This window comes from Archocentrus centrarchus, unplaced genomic scaffold (genome assembly GCF_007364275.1).
Source record: "Archocentrus centrarchus isolate MPI-CPG fArcCen1 unplaced genomic scaffold, fArcCen1 scaffold_48_ctg1, whole genome shotgun sequence".
NCBI lineage: Eukaryota > Metazoa > Chordata > Actinopteri > Cichliformes > Cichlidae > Archocentrus > Archocentrus centrarchus.
Window position 1 is genome coordinate 828,419 of NW_022060272.1, and position 23,308 is coordinate 851,726.

At 44.8% G+C, this 23,308-nt stretch overlaps 1 protein-coding gene across 8 annotated transcripts in view; it reads left to right on the top strand.

Moving 5' to 3' along the window:
• Positions 1-2,624: 2,624 nt before the first annotated feature.
• The window catches only part of herc1 (HECT and RLD domain containing E3 ubiquitin protein ligase family member 1), a 74,755-nt gene continuing 54,071 nt past the window's right edge, over positions 2,625-23,308 (top strand). For 4 of the 8 annotated variants that reach the window (XM_030725115.1, XM_030725122.1, XM_030725119.1 and 1 more), the window contains exons 1-17: positions 2,626-2,852; positions 5,480-6,456; positions 6,669-6,764; positions 10,768-10,962; positions 12,201-12,512; positions 12,801-12,897; positions 14,449-14,592; positions 15,249-15,376; positions 15,925-16,069; positions 16,324-16,495; positions 17,710-17,844; positions 18,021-18,186; positions 19,042-19,167; positions 19,680-19,901; positions 21,778-21,930; positions 22,401-22,533; positions 22,817-23,008. In XM_030725115.1, coding sequence (XP_030580975.1) covers positions 5,506-6,456; positions 6,669-6,764; positions 10,768-10,962; positions 12,201-12,512; positions 12,801-12,897; positions 14,449-14,592; positions 15,249-15,376; positions 15,925-16,069; positions 16,324-16,495; positions 17,710-17,844; positions 18,021-18,186; positions 19,042-19,167; positions 19,680-19,901; positions 21,778-21,930; positions 22,401-22,533; positions 22,817-23,008 — 3,367 coding nt within the window. In that variant the 5' untranslated portion in view covers positions 2,626-2,852; positions 5,480-5,505. Of the gene's footprint in view, positions 2,853-5,479; positions 6,457-6,668; positions 6,765-10,767; positions 10,963-12,200; positions 12,513-12,800; positions 12,898-14,448; positions 14,593-15,248; positions 15,377-15,924; positions 16,070-16,323; positions 16,496-17,709; positions 17,845-18,020; positions 18,187-19,041; positions 19,168-19,679; positions 19,902-21,777; positions 21,931-22,400; positions 22,534-22,816; positions 23,009-23,308 lie in introns of those variants that run through there. The other 4 variants (XM_030725123.1, XM_030725120.1, XM_030725121.1 and 1 more) reach the window with 2 other exon arrangements.

Consider the following 23,308-nt stretch of genomic DNA (forward strand, 5'->3'; position numbering starts at 1 on the left):
GCCTTTTTTCTTGCTTTAGCATCTCTGTGACTGTATGAGGGTGAAACCAGGTAGACCCACATTAGAGTCTGAGAAGTTCTGATTCAACGGTGTTTCAGTGAAACACCTGAGACTGCACTCATGGTATACTTTTGAGTGTTCACCAGTATCTCCAGCGGTGAAAGAGGCTAAACATCGCTACGGCCGCAGACTGGAACAGCAACTACAACAGTCTGACTCCAGGGGACTGTGGCAGGGACTACGCACCATCACGGACTACAAAGCACCACACACACCCCCGGTGAGTGCCGATGCTTCTCTGGCTGATGAACTCAACATCTTCTTTGCGCGCTTCGAGTCAGGAAGCCGACAGCCCGCTACGCTCCCGGCCGGAGGGGCGGAGACACTCACTGTGACCGATCGCGACGTGAGGAGGGCGTTTAGACGTGTAAACACCAGGAAAGCGGCTGGACCAGACGGTATTAGTGGACGTGTCCTTAAGAACCTGCGCTGACCAGCTGGCACCTGTGTTTACAGTGATATTCAACCTCTCACTGAAACTGTGTGTGATTCCCACCTGCTTTAAAAAGTCCATCATAGTCCCTGTCCCAAAGAAACCACACCCCAGCAGCCCCAATGACTTCAGGCCCATAGCACTCACCTCTGTGGTGATGAAGTGTTTTGAGAGACTCATCAAGACATTCATCACCTCCTCACTGCCCACCACCCTCGACCCACTACAGTTTGCATACCGGCCAGACAGATCCACAGATGACGCCATATCCTTCCTCCTCCACAAGACCCTTTCACACATAGACACTGGTAAGGGGAACTATGTGAGAGTGCTGTTTGTAGATTACAGCTCAGCATTCAACACCATAGTTCCCTCCAGGCTGGTCTCTAAGCTGCTGGACCTGGGCCTGGGCCCATCCCTGTGCAGGTGGGTTCACAGCTTCCTGACCAGCAGACCACAGGTGGTACGAGTGGGTCACCTCACCTCATCCTCCCTCACCCTCAACACTGGATCCCCCCAAGGCTGTGTGCTCAGCCCTCTGCTGTACTCACTGTACACCCATGACTGCGAGGCCACGTCAGAGTCCAGCGTCATCATCAAGCTTGCTGACGACACTGCTGTTGTGGGACTAATCTCCCACAATGAGGAGACAGCCTACAGGAGAGAGGTCTCCCGCCTGGAGAACTGGTGCCAGGAGAACCACCTCCTGCTCAACGTCAGCAAAACAAAGGAACTGATCGTGGACTTCAGCAGGAAGCAGCAGAGGGACTACCATCCACTTGTCATCAGTGGTGCTGAGGTGGAAAGAGTGGACACTTTCAAATACCTGGGAGTGACCATCTCACAGGACCTGTCCTGGACTCATCACATAAACATCACTGTGAAGAAGGCCAGACAGCGTCTCTACCTCCTCAGGCGGCTGAGAGACTTCAAGCTCCCACTCAAGGTGCTCAGGAACTTTTACACCTGCACCATCGAGAGCATCATGCGTGGGAGCATCACCACCTGGATGGGAAACTGCACCAAGCAGGACTTCATGGCCCTAAAAAGGGTGGTTCGTTCAGCTGAACGGACCATCAGAACCACCCTCCCCAACCTGCAGGACATTTACACCAAGCAGTGCAGGCTGAGGGCCATGAAGATCCTAAAACAGCCCAGCCACCCCGGACACTCTCTCTTCTCCCTGCTCCCATCAGGCCGGCGTTACCGCTGCCTGAGGGCTAAGACTGAAAGGTTGAAGAAGAGTTTTTACCCACAAGCCATCCGTCTGCTCAACTCTGAGCCCTAACTGGACCATTATTGCACAATGTAAATATTATAATTTATAAAAGTGTGTATAGTGTATAGTATATAGAGTATAGTGTATAGTGTGAATTACTTTTTTTATTTTTATTCTTCTTATTTATATGTGTGTGTATATATGGTTGCAGGTACAAAATACATTTCACTGTGCATTGTACTGTGTATAACTGTGCATGTGACAAATAAACACTATCTTAATCTTAATCTTAATCTCATCACTTTTGTTGGGCAGAGTTGACATTTCCCATGATGACTGTTGGCAGAAAGGACTTATATCTCCACTTCCAGGCCTTCACCTTTGCACCAGCACCGCAATCACGAACAAAAAAAAGACTTTGCTGCTACCAGCTGAAATGCATGTTCTAGAAAAAGACAATATATGAGTGACAGCAGTGATATAATACAAAGTCATATAATATGTGGGTAACCTGATCTGAAATAACAACAATAATAATTAAATAACAACAATAATGATGCAAATAAACAAATAAAAATGCTACATAAATGCAGAATAGATAGGGGGGGAAACACTCAAAAACGAAGAAACTGGGTGGATTGTGCTTCTTCATTTATATATACTTGGGTTTCAATTTGAAGGTATTCAAGGATGAAAGTAGGCTTGACTGCAATGTGATACCCGCTAATGGAAAAATATTTCTGGCCTGTAATGTTGCAGAGTATAAAGGATGGGCACGCCGTGAGTGATGATGAAGAGTCAGCTCACAGCATGAAGCCCTTTGTCTCTGTGGGCGTGAGTGACAGCATGAGCGCACACTCGCAGATAATACAGTGACGGGGCAGACAGACAGGCAAACAGACAGACAGGTCTGAGCGTCATAGCCCGGGGCTGGGGCTCTGCGCGAGGTTAACGCCAGACTGCTTCCAGGATTCACCGCAGGAGGAGCAGGCGTAGGCATGGAAGTCCTTGCACGCCACTGTTTCCGTTCACAGTAAAGTTACCGCCGCGATACTGACCGCACTGCTTTTGTTTGTGAGATGGAGCTCCGCCGGGCTGTTGTGTAACCGCGCAGAGGGAAGGAGGCCTTTCAGTATCCTGGTGAGCGAGCTTTTTCCGGCTAATGTTAGTCAGCTGCAGCTAACAAGCTAACCTGCACGGAGCTGATGATGCAGCAGATAAGCTAATGCTGGCCAAAATAGCTCCCCTTACATGAAGCTGCGCTCTCTGTGCACCTGTGGATGCTCATGACTAGGTTGTTACCCCCTGTTACACCTGCACACGAAGGTGTCACGTTTATGTTCAGGTATAAGCCTTGGCTAGCTGAGGGTCGTCCACAGAGTTAGCCATCGCCGCTGACAGCAGCAGCAGCAGCAGCGGCAGTTGGTTGTTCGGGTGGGTTACGGTTAGTTGGCTCTTTTTTAAAGGTTTTTGTTATTAGATTTTTCTAAAAACTCCCCGCCAGCACGGAGCGGGTGGATCTACCACAGGTGCTGGCAGTGCTGTTGTGTTCGGCAGCCCTGTGCGGTGCTGTCACTGCGGGGAAACTGAGCTGGCGGCGATCGGGACAGTAAAACAGCCCTGCTGATCGGAGGTGAGAAGCGGGTCACCAAACCGCTGGGCCTCCAGGCCAGCGGTGTACCAGCCCGGCGTTACCGGCTTCAGCTGGAAGCTACGGTAACGCAGTGTTGGTACGGGTCGTTGCTGGATCCGACCATGTTATCTGAAGCTTTTCACTTTGCTGTTGAGCACGATTGCATGAGCCGACCACCCTGCAGCAGATTCACCGACCCCTCACACATCGAGAGCTGTAAATATGTCCCATCATGCCTCTGGACAGAGTTTATAAGAATTAAGAGCGCAGAAAGGTGCAGAAATCTTAAACATAGAGCACGATTAGAAACAGGCTGGATTATGATGGCCCACAGTTTTAGAAGCATTTGCTTACAAAATGGAAATCATTTCATATGCTGCACACCAGCACTGGATTATGGAAATATGTTATAACAAAACACATTTGTGTCTTGGTCAGCATCCTTTTGGATATTTTTTATCTCATATTTACCATGGTAAGCAATTACCATGATAAAGAAAATAATGAAAATACACCATACCACACCATGGCGACATTCCAGTATTGTAGCTTATTTAGTGTTTATAGTTGATGTAGCAAGGTTTGGAAGCATTATCGTAGATTCCTGATCCTGAAACTGTATGAATAAGTCAGAGAATACTGCCAACCAGACTGCATGGCTTTCAGTGCTGCAGTTGTGCAGTCTATAAAGCTGGTGCGGTGCCGCTGGTGTTTAGTGTGCCTCTCAGAGACACACTTTACATGTGATGCTTAATTGTTCCCATAGAACAGCTCAGCCCTTCCCATACATGCTTGATGTAATGTGAACTGCTCTGAACATTATTACAGTATGAATGACTGGCATCCCAGAGAAGGTTTGCATTCATGCACACGAGCATCTGCATATTTCTACACAGATCAAACCACTGAGAGCTGAAGTGAATATAATTGCTCATCTTGCAGAGTATGTTCTGCTTGAAACACTGAATCCTGTCTTTCATATGCTTGTTACACTGACATGTACCACCCAGCCAAATAGTAAGCACACCCCAGTGGCCTCCACCTGCATACAATGCAAAGACTCCAGCCCACAACACAGGGCCCAAGGATCCACTCCTAAAGCCCAGAAGCACAGGACATCAGGTCAGGGCTGGTTTGACAGGTGGATTTAGTGTTGTTGCTGATCTGTGTAAATTTGGTTGGGATATTGCCTTCGTTTTTATCCACAAAACACACGTTACTAATCACATACCTGGTGTACTTCATGTCACTATTCACTCTGTGCAGTAAAAGTAGAATAGTGGAACCAGTTCTCACTTGAAATGACTGTTTGACCAGTTTCTAGGCCTGTAACTCACATCTGTCCACAGTTTTGTATTAATTGTTTGCTGTATAAAATTTCAAGAAGCTTTCAAGAAGTGGAAATATGTCAGTAAGATATTTGCAGAATCCAAGGTGATGTCTTCAGTGTCTTTGCCTAAAAGTCTCAAATCCAGTGTATTCTGTTTATTATTTAAAGTTCGGGTGTTTGGCTGGAATGATTACTACAGGAGGAATGATTCTCCAGATCCACGATTTGGTTCATGCCTCAGTTTTTCTCTAGAGGGGATGAAAAACAAAAAGCACAATAAGATCATGAACAAAAAATAAAAAATTCTGATGCATTTCCTGTTCACTTGCCACTTAAATGTATTTTAAACATTTTCACCACACTGGCATTAACAGCTCCGCATAGGTATCATTGTACAGAAAGATGAAAGGTGTTTCTGTTGCTATTTCTTTCTCAGTTTCAGAGTTATTACAGCCCTAATCATTAGTAAAGCATAACACCTGTGTAGTGTTTCAGGCTGACTTCATTCTCAAAAGTAAAACTAAACCTCACAAACAGCAGTAGTGATGAATGTAATCAGTGTACAGAAATAAAAAATTAGAAATATATAGCCAGCACATAGTCCAGTTGATGACATAGGTGGGGCTGATATACACGAGGTAAAATGGAGTGTATATTTATTAATTTATAATAGATGATATCGGCTTGATTCTTCTGATAGCTATTTTAAAGAGAAGACTGTCCTTATTTCAAAGGCAGAATATGTGTATAAATTTATTAGAAGCAGGTGTGATATTAACATTTTTTTCCACCCCATGTTTTCAGGACTGATGGCTCCAGAGTGACATGCCATGGCTTTAATGATCCCCCCTGTGAAACTGAAATGGCTGGAGCACCTGAACAGCTCATGGATCACGGAGGACAGCGAATCCATAGCCACACGGGAGGGAGTTTCGGTACTCTACTCAAAGCTGCTGGCCAACAAAGAGGTCGTGCTGCTGCCCCAGCAGGTGCTGTGTCTGAAGGGCCCCCAGCTTCCAGACTTTGAGCGGGAGTCCCTCTCCAGTGATGAGCAGGAGCACTACCTGGATGCTCTACTCAGCAGCCAGTTGGCTTTGGCCAAGATGGTCTGCTCCGATTCCCCATTTGCTGCCGCGCTGCGGAAACGTGTGCTGGTGCTCCAGCGCGTCTTCTACGCACTTTCCAACAAGTATCATGATAAGGGCAAGGTCAAGCAGCAGCAGCACTCTCTAGAGAACAACTCGGGTTCAGCTGATCTGCACTCTGTCAGTGAGCGTCCACGGTCCAGCACCGACGCCCTCATCGAGATGGGCGTTCGCACAGGCCTCAGCCTCCTCTTTGCTCTGCTCCACCAGAGCTGGATGATGCCTCCTCCACCAAACCCAGGTGGAAGTCCTGGGAGCAACATCAACTTGTGTAATGATGTCATTCACACAGCCATTGATGTCGTTAGCTCCCTGCCAGCGCTTTCTCTGGCCAATGAGAGCAAGATCCCACCAATGGGCCTGGACTGCCTAGCCCAGGTCACCACCTTTCTGAAGGGAGTGACAATGCCAAACTCTGGGGCAGATATCTTAGGGCGGCGGTTGGCCTCAGAGCTACTGTTGGGGTTGGCTTCACAGAGGGGTTCTCTGCGCTACTTGCTGGAGTGGATTGAGATGGCCTTGGCTGCATCAGCTGTGGTCAGTACGATGGAACAGAATAAGGTGCTACAGAACCAAGAAGGCCTCATTAGCTATGACTGCTTCATGAACATTCTCATGCAGATGAGGCGCTCTTTGGTAAGTAAATGCTAAAAATGTGGGTGTTTCTTGTTAGCATCATAATAAATCCAGTCAGAATCCAGCACATGTATTTCATTCCTCATCTGTCCAAGACGTGGTATGCTGCGACTCTATAAGGGTAATGTAATGTTATTACGTGCAATGTTCATGCTTTGAAGCTCAGTATTTTCATCGTTGAAGTATGTCATTGGTGTATTATCTTGTTTCAGGGTTCCTCAGCAGATCGCAGCCAGTGGCGAGAACCCACACGAACCTCTGATGGCCTGTGCTCGTTATACGAGGCAGCACTCTGTCTTTTTGAAGAAGTAAGAACTTTTTTTAATCTGCATTTTTCTGTAGTTACTTTCAGTTAGCAAGTGGGCGTGGCTATTACCACTAGCAAGCGGTCGTCCAATACCCAGTTTTTTCTTGACTGTCTTGTTTTGATTGTCATCCAGTTCTGACATGATTTAATTGTGGAAAGTCTATCTGCAAAAGCAATGAGTTGTGTTCTTAGAGGAAGCAAAGAATGCCAGAGGGAGAGTGATAGAAACTAAAAGGAAAACTAAAGCTCTGATAGGCATTCACTTAAAGGAGAACATTTAACTTGACTATTTAATACAGTCTGGAATTTTTAAAGGAAATGTGATCTGGGCAACAGCAAAGTGGGATGTGGGTGTGACAGGCTTTCTTTGCCAACTTGGCGTGTTTCTGGGTTTGTAAGAATAGTGCAAAAAATGCCTTTCACTTCCTCCTTTCTGTGTTGATACCAACATAACTATCACCTCAAAGGTTTAAAGTGGTTAAAACTACACCATTCCAACAGTGGCTGATCACATGAAACAAAGTGTTATCTTCTGCTCCCTGAAGGAAAGGAATGAGGTATAACACATATAGTTTAAGGGTATTAGTTGGAATATCACACCCCTGTGTGTCCTGGCTGAAAAATCTCTTATCACACCTTTAAGGCAGATGACCTGTGATGACACATGTGAGGCCCCCTTGCACATATACACCCCTGTCATCACAGTCATCCCTCAGTTTGATAGCCACTCTTTACTGAGCCCAGCTGTGCAGTGGGGCAACCTGGTGCTGCACCTTGTTTTTCTACTTTGGAGAATGGACGTTATACACATGACACTTTATTCCCTTTCAGTTGGTTCACTCAGTACAGCACATATAGTATGGGACATACATACGTGCCCCACAGAGCAGTCAGCAAACCAGTGTCAGACCACCATCTTCTGCTTGGTGCACATGGCAGACCAAGCAGAATGGGCAGAATGAGCCACTGAGCAAAGGACCAGCTGGCTGCAGCACAAGTATCACTCATAGAACCCCTTTAAAAAGGGTCCGTGAGGTTACCGTTCTCCTGTTGGAATGCGCTTCACAGCTGGTAGACCACTTTCCAAAAGCGCATGGCAAGGGGATGGGCATCTGGCATCACCCTATTAAAGCTACTATGACAAGCAGATATAGCTGCCAATTAAACTAACAGCCTGCAAGCATGTCAACACAACCGCAGTAGAGCACTGGAATGGGCCTCCACAGCTGTGGGCGTGGGTAAAACACCTCCCTTCCTGCCAAAGAGGAGATCTCTGTGGGGAGGAAGATAGCAGGGCCTCGCTGCCAACAGACTGATTATCTCGGTAGACCGTGACTTTTCTGTCCACCATGGGGCCACTAGAATCAGAGAGAGGCACACTCTCTCCAGAACTGGTAATATCATTTCCACTGGGGGAAATACATATAGGAGCATGTCTGGCCATGAGTGTGCTAGTGTGTCCATCCTGTGAGCACTGTGTTCGTTTATGGAGAAAAACAGGTTGAGTGCAAAAAGATCTACTTCTGGTTGGGAGACTGTGTTAGGAAAGTTCAGCACCTTTTGGGACTGACGGCCCAAAAAGAACTTTGGCGGCAACAGATGAGCGAAAGCAGCATCTCATTGCCGCTGGCGATGCCCTCTCCACTCAGTCTCACAGCTAAGAGGACTGAAGTGTTTTCCTTCTGGGAAGGTGGACCTTTGCTCCAAGCCAAGACACTAGAACTGTGGGGTCCAAGTTCTGGTGTTTCATCTCTGGGGATGATAATGCATATATCCTCCCTCTGGTTCTCCTTCAGCTCAAATTTAGCCTGAGTGACTTTGATTTGTCTTCTTTCAGCTGCTTTCTCTAGGGGTTGCCAAAGCAGATCATCTACTTCCATCTCACCCTATCCCTAGTATGCTTCTCTGTTACACCAACTCTCTCCTCTCCCTCATTACATCCATGAATCTTCTCTGTGGTCTGCTTTTCCTTTTTCATGGCTGCTCCATATTCAGCATACCTTGTCCAATATATCCATCATCCCTCTGGTGCACATGTCCAAACCATGTCAACCTCACCTTTCTAACTTTGTCTCCAAACCGCTCAATCTGAGCTGTCCTTCTGATGTAAAAATTTCTAATCTTGTCCATTCTGGTCACTTCTAACAAAAATCTTAATATCTTCTCGGCCTCCTGTTTTTGTTTTTTTTTTTTGTCAGTGCCACCGTCTCCAAATCTTACATCATAGCAGGTCTCACTACCATCTTGTAAACCTTCCCTTTTACTTTTACTGCTATCCTCCTGTCCCAAATCACTCCAGACACTCGTCTCCACTCACTCCGCCCTGCCTACACTCTCTTCTTCATTTCATCTTGTGCACTGTCCATTGCAAAGGATGGTTGACTCCAGGTATTTAAACTTATCTACCTTTCCTGACTCTCCTCCTTGCAGCTACACTGTTTCACCTGTCTTTCTTTCTCTCATTCACACACATGTATTTGTCTTGCTTGGAGTGATTATCCAAATAACAGCGGACACTGGTTCATCCAAAAAAACTTGGCCTTGTCCCTATCTGGGACATCAGAAAGGGTCAGCCACAGATGCTGCTGTGTGACTACTGTTGAGGCCATGCACAGAAAATGTAATCAGTGAGGTCCTCAGTGAGGAGAGTTTCCAGTGGGCATCTCGCCTCAATGAGAGGTGGGCGAGTGAAGGAACCAGTTACTTGAGCTCTACTAGGCTCTTCACCTGGTATGTCTGGTGCATAGTGACAGAGTTCATGGTGCCTACAGTGCCCACCTGAGCGCAGTAAATCTTGTCCAGCTGACAGGTGGAGAATCTGCAGTGCTTGGATGGAAGAGTTGATGTGGAACCTACATTGTGGTTGTGGAAACCACCAGGAACGGTGCCATAGGATGTTGATTGTGTAAGCTAGCTGCCTCCACACTGTCCAGTTCTAGATACTGTCCATAGCCAGGCACAGTGATGCTGGTAGCTCAAGATCAAACCTGGCAACATGGATAAGGAGAAACCTAATGACACATTGTCTTGGCTAGTCAGCGCAACAGTAGCAGCAGAACACTGGGCCAACGACAGGCTCCCCTGTTCATCCTCTGACAAAAAATGTCCAAGCATGTCATCATGAGCCTGCCGAGCGGTTAGCTCAGGCTGAAGCTGGCTGGCACCACTGTATGGATCTATCTCGTGCTCGGTAAACCCATCAACATGCTCCATGTGGTCAGCCAAACTAGTTGCAGGGACACTGACCGGAAACTCCTTGCCTTTGGCCTCGGAGAGGAGAGGGCCATGCTGTGTGACACCTGTCTTTCCCAACAATTTTTCCACAGACGTCATCGTCTTTCCAGAGTAGAGGTGCAGGTGCTGGCCTCAGAACACACAGGCTTCAGGCTCAGTTATTGCTCTCCTAGTGGGGGTCACTTCCCTAGATTTCTGTTTTGCTTGCTTCCAGTTGGTACTCGTACCAAAGACAAAAAACACAGCACAGGGCAATTTGAAATTGGTGCTCAGTGGGCAGCCTGTGGTGGCAGCCTGTGGTAAGCTAACTTTAAGTCACCAGAAACAGTAGCTGTCACGACTCAAGAAAGATGTTCTTAGTGAGGTGAAGAGCATAGGAACTGAGGGGGGACTGTGATGACAGAGGTGTATATGTGCAGGCAGAGCCTCACATATGTCATCACAGATCATCTGCCTTGAAGGTGTGAATAGAGTTGTCTTCAACCATAGGATGTTGTGTCTTCAACCATCCACACACATATATATATATATATATATATATATATATATATATATATATACAAGTAAATCCTGTAAGCCCAAAGCTCAGGTTTGGCTCTAAACAGTTTTTATCTCTCATGTTTAAACCTTCTGTTTGAAAGGGAGAGCCCATGAGAAGAAAGATCTTTTAACTGTGAATCATATAATGCAGTTCTAGTAGAGTTCCAGAGTAAAAGTGTGGAGCAGGAAATTAGTATAATGACCCCTCTTGTGTTTTTTTTTTCTCCCAGGTATGTCGAATGGCATCAGACTACTCTCGCACCTGTGTTAGTCCGGACAGCATACAGACTGGTGAGACACCTGTGGTGTCTGAAACCTGTGAGGTGTATGTGTGGGGCAGCAACAGCAGCCACCAGCTAGTGGAAGGTACACAAGAGAAGATCCTGCAGCCCAAGCTGGCTGCCAGCTTCGCAGATGCACAGACAGTAAGAGAAACAGTCCTTTTCTGCGGTAAAGCTTCATGTTACACAAACATTGGTTCTTCAGCTTTCTTTATTTGAGAAACACGAGTTTCAAAAGGAGTTTTGGAATGGCAAATTGGTTGTTCACTTTTAAAGGTTTTTTTTCAGTCACGGCATGAATATTACTGATCAGGGTTAAATTAATCAAATTGAGATTTCACAGGTTTTCCTACAGAGAATCTAAATCCTTTGATCAGAGCTGTATTTGTTATAGAGACGAGGAATGATCTTAAAGATGAGGAAGCAGAAAATATCCTGATTTTTAATTTCCCCCTAGTTTGTCTCTGTTTTGGAAAACAAATGGTTATAAAACATGTTCCTGCTCACAGCACTTTCAGTTTATTGACACCCAGTTTCATCTTGTTTGTGCTTCAGTGTGTTCTGATTTAATTTCTTTTTGGAGTAACAGAGAAAATCAAGAGCACAGCTGAATAACCAAGCATGGTTTTAATGAGTTAAATATTCTAATAAATTTCCTATTTCCCACCAAGATTTTATCTTGGGCATGCTGTGCAGGCATACTGACATTTATATTATATTACACTTTTTTCATCCATCTGAGAGAAAAACACAATTGATTTACAACTGTAAAAGCTCTTATTTTGAAAGCTTAGTTGCTGTTAGCCAGCTAGCTCTGGTCCTCAGCGTCATTCAGCTAATTCCAGTGTCTCAGAGACTCCAACACCGCCATCACGGACTGCAGCAACTGGCAGCAGGCAGTGTTATGCTTTGGAGATCCACTGTGAGCTCGGTGGCCACGCTGACCTGAGCCTGAAGCTGTAGATCACTGATGCAGCAAAGTAGGACTAGAAATCCAAACAGGAAACAACATCTCTGTCTCTGTAATCTGAGACTCTCTGAGCTCCTGTACTTGTATATCACAGAAATGGCTGTAAAGACCAACCGACTTGTACACTTGCTGGCTGCATTGCACGTGCCGGGTAACACACACCGAGAGGTGCTGCAATAACAACATTGGGATGTCACTTTTGGCATGTGCTGCTGTTTTTGTGGGTAATGATGACAAGCTTAAACTAGGTGTTATTGTCTGTTCAGAGATTGTCACCGTAAACTATAATATGGCTGGTAGGTTTTCCAGCATCACACCATAGCACTCACTAACTCACTCAGCAACACAAGAATGGTGCTGACTCAGCCTGCTGCCTTTCACCACAGAGACCAAACTTCTCTGTTCTCTGCAGATTGAGGCAGGCCAGTACTGCACCTTTGTGATCTCCTCCGATGGGTCTGTGCGGGCCTGTGGAAAGGGCAGCTACGGCCGCCTGGGGCTTGGAGACTCCAACAACCAGTCAACCCTCAAAAAATTGACCTTTGAACCCCACCGTGCCATCAAAAAGGTGTCATCATCCAAGGGCTCAGACGGCCACACGCTGGCCTTCACCACAGAGGGTGAAGTATTCAGCTGGGGAGACGGTGATTATGGCAAACTGGGTCACGGAAACAGCTCGACACAGAAATACCCAAAACTCATCCAGGGGCCGCTGCAGGGAAAGGTAGGATTTATACAGCTTCAGCATATGCAGAGTTTATGTTTATACCTTTGCTAAACATTCCTGCCTTTTATTCTTTTAGGTCAAGTGCATTTAAAGCAGCAGTGAAGTCTAGATGTTCTAAATATGATTGTGTATTTTCTTCACTTCACTAGAAAATGTAATGGTAAATGGTAGATAGTGAGGTAACAGGTGCATGCTCTAATTCCTCCTGTAGCTCATAGGAAACACTCTAAAGATTGTGTTTACTGGCGTTAAAACATTCCAATGTGTTTGTATGCTTTGTGTCAGGTGGTGGTGTGTGTTTCTGCTGGCTACAGACACAGTGCTGCAGTCAGTGAGGATGGAGAGCTGTACACTTGGGGAGAAGGAGACTTTGGAAGATTAGGTACATTGTACTGCAGTCTGTTAATTTTAGCCTATGCTGTCAAGTAATGTGCAGTCCATCAGGTTGTCTGTTTTTTTGTGTCAAAATACAGGATCTGCACACTTTCTGACAAAATTACTTATTCATTCATTTCTAAATTTGTTTCTTCTCATTAACCGTAAAATACATTATGTCATAATGTTGACATTCTTAGAGCACTCAGTACTTGTACACTGTATTGCCAAAAGTATTCAGTCACCCAAAGTCAGGTGTTCCAATCACTTCGATGGCCACAGGTGTGTGAAACCAAGCAAAGTGGAAGCGATCGGGAGCAACAGCATGAAGTGTTAGGCCACGTAAAATCGCAGAGCAGTGTCAGCAGATGCTGCGGTGCATAGTGCACAGAGGTCACAACTTTCTGCAGAGTCACTACAGACCTCCAAACTTCATGTGGCCTCCAGATTAGCTCAAGAACAGTGTGTAGAGAGCTTCATGGAATGGGTTTCCATGGTCCAGCAGCTGCATCCAAGCCTTACATCACCAAGCGCAATGCAAAGCATCGAACACAGTGGTGTACAGCACACTGCCACTGGACTCCAGAGCAGTGGAGGCGTGTTCTCTGGAGTGATGAATCGTGCTTCTCCATCTGGCAATCTGCTGGATGAGTCTGGGTTTGGCGGTTGCCAGCAGAATGGTACCTGTCTGACTGCACCGTGCTAAGTGTAAATTTTGGTGGAGGGGATTATGGTGTGGGGGTGTTTTTCAGGAGTTCCATTTGGACCCTTAGTTCCAGTGAAAGGAACTCTTAATGCTTCAGCATTCGTGGGAACAGTTTGGTCCCTTCCTGTTCCAACATGACTGCACACCAGTGCACAAAGAAAAGTCCATAAACACATGGATGAGCGAGTTTGGTGTGACTGGCCTGCACAGAGTCCTGACCGCAAGACAATAGAACATCTTTGGGATGAATTAAAATGAAGACTGTGAGCCAGGCCTTCTCATCCAACATCAGTGTCTGTCCTCACAAATGTGCTTCTGGAAGAATGGTCAAAAATTCCCATAAACACTCCTAAACCTTCTCAGAAGAGTTGAAGCTGTAATGGGTGGGCCGACAACATTTTAAACCCTCTGGATTAAGAATGGGATGTCACTCAAGTTCTTATGTGTGTAAAGGCAGACGAGTGAATACTTTTGGCAGTATAATGTATGAAACGCACACCCATCTTTTAACTTCTGCACGGACTGACTTTGTTAAAGTGCTTATGTTCCTACTACAGTAGAGGTCTCAGGGACTGTATTTTGTCATGATCTCTCACTCTTTCTCTCACACACACACACACACACACACACACACACACACACACACACACACACACACACACACACACACACACACACAGACACAAGATAAAAACAAGATTAGCTGTGCTATGCCAGTAGGTAAACTGTGTAAATGACAGAGGATGGCCCTCACGAGAGTCCAAAGGGATGTGCCGCCTTTCACACCCTCATTTGTGTTGTAGAATTTCCATTTGTAAACAGCCTGACCTTTTTTATTCTCTGTGAATGCAGGTCACGGTGACAGCAACAGCCGCAACATTCCTACCCTGGTCAAAGACATCAGCAATGTTGGAGAGGTGTCATGTGGAAGCTCCCACACTATTGCTCTGTCAAAGGATGGGCGCACTGTTTGGTCATTTGGGGGAGGGGACAATGGTATGTACCCTCTTCACTTGTTGTATGTACAAAGGATATAAATGTGAATATTTTTACAACATGTGCATCATCACTTCTCTGAGTGCAGATGAGCATCTCTGAATGTACAACTATGAATCAGATCAGCTATGGAAGTTGGACAATAGAAGATGGGAAAAACGTTGCCTGGTCTGTGGAGTCCTGATTTTCAGATGGAAGTTTTAGAATTTGGTGCAAACAACATGAAAGCATGGATTCATCCTGTCTGGTACCAGTAGTTCAAGCTGGAGGTGGTGGTATACTGGTGTGGAGGGTAATTTCTTGGCACCCTTTGGGCCCTTAAGTACCAGCTGAGCATTGTTTACAGCCCACCAGAGTACTGTCCACAGTGTACCACTCTTTTTATGGCTGCTAAAAGCAGGATAATGTGCCAAGTCACAAAGCTCAGATCATCTCAAACTTGTTTCTTGAACACAACAGTGAGTTCACTGATCTCAGATCTCAGTCCAGCAGAGCACCTTTGCGATGTGGTGGAACAGGAAATTCGCATCAAGGATATGTTCCCGATAAATATGCAACAACTGCATGATGCAAGATGTAATTAATGAAATGGCCAGTCAGTGTATGTTTATACTGCAGATAAGTCAATCTAAGAACATCCATCCTGTGTCTTGCAGGGAAACTGGGTCATGGTGATACCAATCGAGTCTACAAGCCAAAAGTAGTGGAGGCCCTGCAAGGCATGTTCATCAGAAAAGTGTGTGCAGGAAGTCAGTCGTCTCTGGCACTGACCTCTACGGGACAGGTAGGACGTGATTAATGCAGTGTTTCTAGTAACCAAGAGACAACAAAAACTGTGATGGGTTTACACCCTCTACACCTGCCGTCACCCTGTATTTTCTGTGTTTACAGCAGGAGGGTAATCAAAGTCCTGCCCCTGCACGGTTCACTCTGTACTAACATGAGTCAGAAAACTCATAAGTATTTCAATCACAATTAAACAAGTTGAAAATATTCTTGGTAATTTTTTTGTCAGTATGGATGTGAAAAAGGCCTTAAATTGCATTTAGGAAGGTCTGAAAACATCTTAAAATGAACTTGTTGAAACCTGCTTAAATCCTGATCAAAGTGTCCCAAAGAAAGAATTTTATGCAGCTGTTTATGCACTCCTGCTGACCTGACAGCTGGTTGGGTACTGACAGTTCAGTATTTTAAGGCCAAGACTTGTTATGTAATATAGTTCCTCCACTTGTTTGTCTCTGAGATGCAATTTCCTGATCCAGTTGTTTTGCTGGGACCGAACCAGGACTTCACAGAAACCTGTGCTGAGGTTGGACCTGCTTTTGTTTTCAGGTGTACGCTTGGGGTTGCGGTGCTTGCCTGGGCTGCGGTTCCTCTGAGGCCACGGCACTCAGACCCAAACTAATCGAAGAGCTGGCTACCACCAGAGTGGTGGACATCTCCATAGGGGACAGCCACTGCCTGGCCCTGTCACATGGTACTACTCTCTTCCTATGTCATGCTCTTGCTGTGTGGGATTGGAGTTCAAGTACATGCTAAAACTGCCTCTGTCAGTCACAGTTTGTTTTTTGCTGACACAGTAACATTTTATGTTTGTTGAAGGCTGTTGCAAGTAGCGTGATGTAATAGCAAATCTGCAGACCATGTCAGTTTAGTCTAATATGTAACTTGCAGCTTCAGATATGACATCTAATATCTGTCCTGACTGTCTTGTACTTAACCACCATCTAGACAATGAAGTATACGCATGGGGCAACAACTCCATGGGCCAGTGTGGCCAGGGGAACTCCACAGGGCCCATCACCAAACCCAAAAAGGTCGTCGGCCTGGATGGAGTTGCCATTCAGCAGATCTCAGCTGGCACCTCTCACAGCCTGGCCTGGACTGCCCTGCCCAGAGACAGGTCAGCTACCAGAACAGTTTCCACTGACTGAGCCTAGTTTTTTTTTTTTTCCAGGAAATATTCACATGGGGGGATGGGGGCTGTAAGGAGCTGATGTTGTAACATCACTAGACTTCTTTGTTTATTGGGTATTAGGAAACACAAATCAAAGGGCAGTAACTGCATGTGAAAAGTACTGAATTTGCAAAATGGACACACTGATCTTGTGATTCAGAGTAAAGGTAACAGTAGTGGATTTTTTTATTCAAAGAATTACATGTTTCTTCACTCATTCCTGCAGAATGCCACATGGATGCACAGTTTTGAGGTTTAATAAAAAAGAAAAAAAGGCTTTGTTCAGCTTGGAGGGTCAGATTAAAACAGCATATAGAAAGCAACAAATTGCATAATGTTGGAAGTTGTTCTTTTGAAAAACCAAAACCAAATATTTAACGTGATTACAGCTTGAGCAAATGGTTTCTGTGTGTGTGTGTGTGTGTGTGTGTGTGTGGATGAGTAATTGAGCTTCTTTACATGAAAAATGAGCAAAGGTCTTTAAAGATATGTGCTTTGCTTAATAGGACCGGCTGAAAAAGAGAAGGCCGGCAGGCATTGGTTAATGAGGGCCACAGCGTGGGAGGACTGGGGTTTCAAAGACATATTTAGGTGGCGATTGATTAAAAAGCATACCACCAAATGTCTGCGGTTTGAGTTATGATCAGCCACACCTTTTTACTGTTTGACATTTTCCAGATTTTACCCTCTTAGTTACTGCAGTCCACCCCTGCAGTGTCTCATCAATAAAGGCAAAAAAAAAAATCCTGAGGACACACTTAAGGCTCCAGATGTGACATCAGTTTGCGCTGGTTCTTGTATAGGGCTTTCCTGCTCTACGTAAGCAATCAAAGCACTTTATGTTTCATTCACACTCACGTTCATACAGGCACTTTTTCATTCTACATCTAAATGCTTTCAGTCTCACATTCGCACACATTCACACTCCAATGAACACATTGTGAGCAACTTGGGATTCAGTATATTGCCGAAGGATGCATAGTGGAGTAGCCATGGATCCAGTGACCTGCTCTGCCTCCTGAGCCACAGCCCCCCTCTCATTTAAAATATGTTATCAGAGTTATTGTTTCTTTTATATTTATGACGTCCACTTTAATGTGGATCAAACTAATTTACTGTACTTTTAATTTTACTAATATTTGCTCATTGTGTCTGTCTAGGCAAGTGGTGGCTTGGCACCGGCCGTACTGCGTTGACCTCGAAGAAAGCACGTTCTCCCACCTGCGCTCCTTCCTTGAGCGCTACTGTGATGGCATCAACAGTGAAGTTCCTCCTCTCCCCTTCCCCTCATCCAGGTGAGCTTGTTAGCCAGCAGCCATCACTGCAGATGTAAACCCCTGACAGCTGTATACCCCTCATAGTCTGATTCTGATGCTTGCTGTACAGCCTCCCTTGCACTTAGTGAAATCATATATGATGAATTAGAATATAGCACTGCAAATTCTGCATAAATAATTGTATTTATTTGCAGGGAGCATCACAATTTCCTCAAGCTGTGCCTTCGGCTTCTGTCCAATCATCTTGCACTGGCCCTGGCGGGTGGCGTAGCCACAAGTATTTTGGGTCGGCAAGCCAGGCCCCTGAGGAACCTGCTTTTCAGACTCATGGACTCCTCTGTGCCAGATGAGATTCAGGAGGTAAAAGCTGCTCTTTGGATAATGGTGGGAAACTGTCGAGCACAGAGTAGGATCAACACTGAGAACGGTATTAAAAAAGGAACTGATAACTGACATCAGTGAAAAGTTTTTTTGTTTTTGTTTTTGTTGTTGTTTTATCAGTGAATGATGTCGAGGCTGATATCAGTATAAATACAGAGGGGTCTTCACATTGAAATTTTGTAATAATCAGAAAACAAGTGTCCTTGACTTTGTAGAAAAGGCCGTGTTTCCTTTGAGCTGTGTCCTTTTTCAAAATGACTCAGGAGGATTGATTAACTCATCTGCAGAGTTTTGTTGTGAGGGGCTCACCTCGGCTGTAGTGAAGGTTTTAGTGTGTGGATTTGTAAAACCCTCTGCTGAAGTATGATCAAAAGTGAGAAAAATAGTTGATTTTCAAAATTCCAGTTTATAATGAAAACACTTACTTTTACTTGTGAGTTTGAAGATGATGTTCCTTTTTTAATTATGTCTTTTTGTGGCTTTTCTGATTATGTACACTGTCACAACCAAAAGAGAGCGAGAGAAGCTAGCAAGGAAGGGGCAGTGCGAGTAGTAAGTCTGTATGGCTCCAATTAATGCTTTTGAGGTGATTAATTAGATGTGCAGACACACAAAAATGCTGGCAAATATATTTGTAAAGCCCTTAGTGGGGAAATCGAGGCCAAACACTTGGGACAGCCTAAGAGAAATATGTTTTTTAATCTTTCTGTGCACTCTTTCGATTAGAACAGAGGACTTTTAGATGGTCATTTCTTAAACTGTCACTGCCTTCTGAATCTGTAGTCTGTTACGCTGAAGCAGTTGCAGTGATTGGTTGTGTGTTTGTTCCTTCAGGCAGTGATTGAGACCCTGTCTGTGGGGGCAACCATGCTGCTGCCTCCGCTGAGGGAGAGGATGGAGCTCCTTCACTCCCTGCTACCTCAGGGTCCTGACAGATGGGAGAGTCTCTCCAAAGGACAGGTACCGTATGCTACCTAATGCACAGATGGAGCTGCTTAGTGCTTTACACGGCCCGTAAAGAACAGTGAAGCTGCCTGTCAATATTGGTGTCCCTGGATGTTCATACAGTTCAATTTATGTATAGTTTTTCCATTTTTGATAGTCAGCAGTGGTAAATATTTGCATAAAAAATATGCTAGTTTTTCAGACTCTGTTATCCATCAAGTTACTGTAAACATCAGGCTAAGAGCCACTGAGAGGGCTCTGCTGTGGCTTGCAGACCTGTTTAAAGATGCTATGCTAAAGACACTTTACTTATATAGTATAATCATTTCAGAGGGGAGACAAGAAAGAACAAAAGTGAGATTAGTGGTGGGCAGTGATAACATTAATCTTTTCTTATGGACAAACATTCTGTGCATTACCCTCCTTTATCCTTACTGAGGTTTGAAAGACTTGGGAATCTGCTGATTGGCCCAGTTCATTTTCTGCTTTGCGCTCTTTCTTGATAAATGTTTGTATGTGTGCCACAGAGGATGCAGCTTGATATAATCCTGACCAGTCTCCAGGACCACACCCACGTGGCCTCGCTCCTGGGTTACAGCTCTCCTGCCGATGGACCAGAGGTACTTTCATCTGGCCCAGCCTTTACAGCTCTCTCTGACCCCGCGTACAGCACCACCGCAGGCCACCCCGACACCCACTTGGCCGAGATTCTCATGAAGACGCTGCTCAGGAATCTGGGCTTTTATACTGTAAGTTGATACAGAGGATATTTAGCAATTTTTACAGTGTGCTCTCTTCAGTAACAAGCTATATTTATGGTATCATTAGGATCCATTTAGAATCGATTATGGCAGACAAAGCCTGGAAGCTGACACTCATGCTGTAGCATCACTGTCATTCTCTGCTTGATCTCCACTTGTGTCAGTGCTGGAGGCTGACCGGCGGCCACATCTGATCCTGTGTTATAATCACCTGCTGCCTCTTTTCCGGACACAGCAGCAGCTCATTCTTGACAGACACACACACACACACACACACACACACACACACACACACACACACACACACACACACAGTTTTCTAGTGTAATTTTTCAGGTTTCTACACTGAGTGATGTTTAGACAGCAACACTATCTGCATTCATTTGCATTTTGTTCATAAAGGCGCTCTAACCCAGGTGTATGTCCTGAGGCAAGCGCCATTTTTAAAACCCCAACAACTGAGAAGAAGCCCTATACAGAGCAGCATAACAGTCAGAAAAAAGAAAATCCAAGTCAGGTCTGAAATAATTGTAATAATTCTTTTTCTTTCTTTCTTTCTTTGACTTATTGCCCCACTGATGATGCTCAGAGGGGTTTAGAGAGAGAGAGTGGCAGAGTGATAGGCTAATACTGATGAAGGAACAGAGGGAGCAGTGTCAGAAAACAAAACAATAACACAGAAATAAAATGATATTTTCTAGTCCAGTTTATAGTCATGCCTGTAAACATACAAACAAAAAAATTCTTTATATCTGCAGATGAATTTTCCTAGTGTTTGCAATGTGAACTGAAGGAACCTTGTAGCTCCCTGTATAAAGTTTGTGGGGGAAGTAATTTGTAAGGAAGTATGCCTTATACATACACACACTCAGTTATACCCATTTATGAACCATTGATAAACCCTTTGGTTTATTAATTTACCTTGAGGACAACTTATCTGACCTTTTATACCCATGAATATGGACTCTGTTTACAGGCATGTTTCAAGGCTGGGATGGTCTGCAATTTCCATCTAAATTCAGACAAAAAACAAAATTATTATATTTGGCCATAGAAATCTCAGAGAGGCAGTTTATAAGCAGGTTCTTTCTGTGGATGGCATTGTTTAGGCCTCTAGCCACAGTGTTGGAGTCAGTTCTGAATGGAATATGTCCTCCAGCATGGCTTTTTTCTGATCAGTATTGTCACAATTAGAAACTCTTCCCGAGTGATGCTGAAAAACAAAAACAACATTTCTTACTCCTACACTGGAATATTGTAGTTCCTCCTCATCAGTCTGTTGAGCCTTCAGCTGATCCGAAAGGCTGCAGCAAGAGGATTCACAGTGACTGCAAAGAGAGACCATATTTCTTCCATATTAGCTTCTCTTCATTGGCTCCTTGTTAATTTAGAGCTGAAGTAAAATCCTTCTTGAATGATCAGGCTCCATCATATCTTAAAGACTTCATAGCACCACATTATTCCAACAGAGCACTCAGACTGTGGTACCTAGAGAGGCAGAGCCTTCAGCTTTCAGGCCCCGCTTCCATGGCACCAGATCCCAGCTTGGATACGAGAGACAGACACCCTCTCTATTTTTAAGATTAGGCTTAAAACTTTCCTTTTTGATAAAGCTTATAGTTAGGGCTGGATCAGGTGACCCTGAACCCTCCCTTAGTTATGCTGCTATAGGCCCAGTTTGCGGGGGGGGGGGGGGGGGTTCCCATGATGATGCAGTAAAAGGGAGTTCTTCTTTCCAGTGCTGCTTGTACGGAGTTTACTGATTGTTGGTACTCCCTGTTTAATCTTGTTGTGAACCAGTGCTAAACACATAGAGCTGAACTGAACCCACACACATTCATGTTTGTATGCTTGTGTTGTACAGGATCAAGCATTTGGTGAGCTGGAGAAGAACAGTGATAAGTTGCAGCAGGGCACATCCTCCTCTGACAGCAGCCAACCAGCTCACCTCCATCAACTCCTCTGCTCCCTGCAGAAGCAACTGCTGGCATATTGCCACATCAACTCTGTCACTGAGGTATGGCAATGTCCTTGTGTTCATAAATACATAGAATATGTAAACACATGTATTTGCTTCTCTGTGGAGATGACAATAATTGAGAAAATAGTGTTTACACAGCTAAAACATAGTCAGCAGTGTTCTCAGTGTTTTATTTGAAGAAGTTATTTATATTTGATTGCGGTCTAATCTCAGATCATATACGGTTCCAACCATTTAAATGTCATTAGTGACAATGAGTGTTGTGACAAAAAGAATATTCAGAGAAATGAACGGGGTAATTGTAGCATGTGGCTGGTATCCTGCTTGAAACGGGGTGCTGGGCATGTCCTGTGTCCCACAGCATTATTCTCTTCTGCGCACAATATATGTTAATTGTATTCATTCTGTGTAATTTATTCAAAGAATAAAATACACACAAAAACAAAACACAAAACAAAAATGATCCTAGTGTATAAAAACCTTGTCGTCCTTCTGTTTATCTGCAGAACTCCAGCAGTGTGGCATTGCTCCACAAACATCTGCAGCTGCTGCTGCCCCATGCCACAGATATCTACTCCCGCTCTGCAGCTCTGATAAAGGAGAGCTCCTGGAACGGCAGCATACGAGAGAAGCTACAAGGTGAACAGGATCAAGTGACCTGTCTTACAGCATGGCTGAAAGGCCACTTCTCACTTTCTTGTTATCGCAACGTCATTCTGCTGAAATGTTTTGCATGTTGACATGAAAATGCAGGATTTTCATTTCTCCACATCCTGTTTTTCTCTTTTCTGTGACGTTTGTGTTTAGCAGATTTGCTCCGAAAGCAATAATTTCAATGTTTTTTTTTTTTTTAATTTTTGCATTGAAGTTACTTTATTTTGTTTGCATGATTGTCATAGTGCCGTGCTTTTGTCATCTGCAGATGTGATCTACGTGTCAGCAGCAGGCAGCATGCTGTGCCAGATAATCAACTCCTTGCTGCTGCTTCCGGTGTCAGTGGCAAGGCCTCTGCTGAGCCACCTGCTGGAACTGCTGCCTCCTCTGGATCGTTTGAACAGACTGTTGCCTGCTGCCTCCCCGCTGGAGGACCAGGAGTTGCAGTGGCCTCTTCATGGTGAGCTCAGATCAAGGTTATGCTTATCTTGGTTACAGTTACTAGTTATGGTAACTGTAACTAAGTACTAATCAAGTCAGTCCCCCTCCTAGGAAGAGTCTGTGTGCAGTACTGGCGTTTTGCTGGACGTTTTACTTTAGACAGTATAGTAAGAGGTAATAATGTAGTTCTGTTTGTCCTGCTCTCTTTAAGGGCTTCATGGATGTGTTTTTGTTATTTTGCACAAACATTCACTAGAATTTGAGGATGAACTGACTAGATGTGACATCACAAAACACATTTTTGGGCGTAACTGATGTC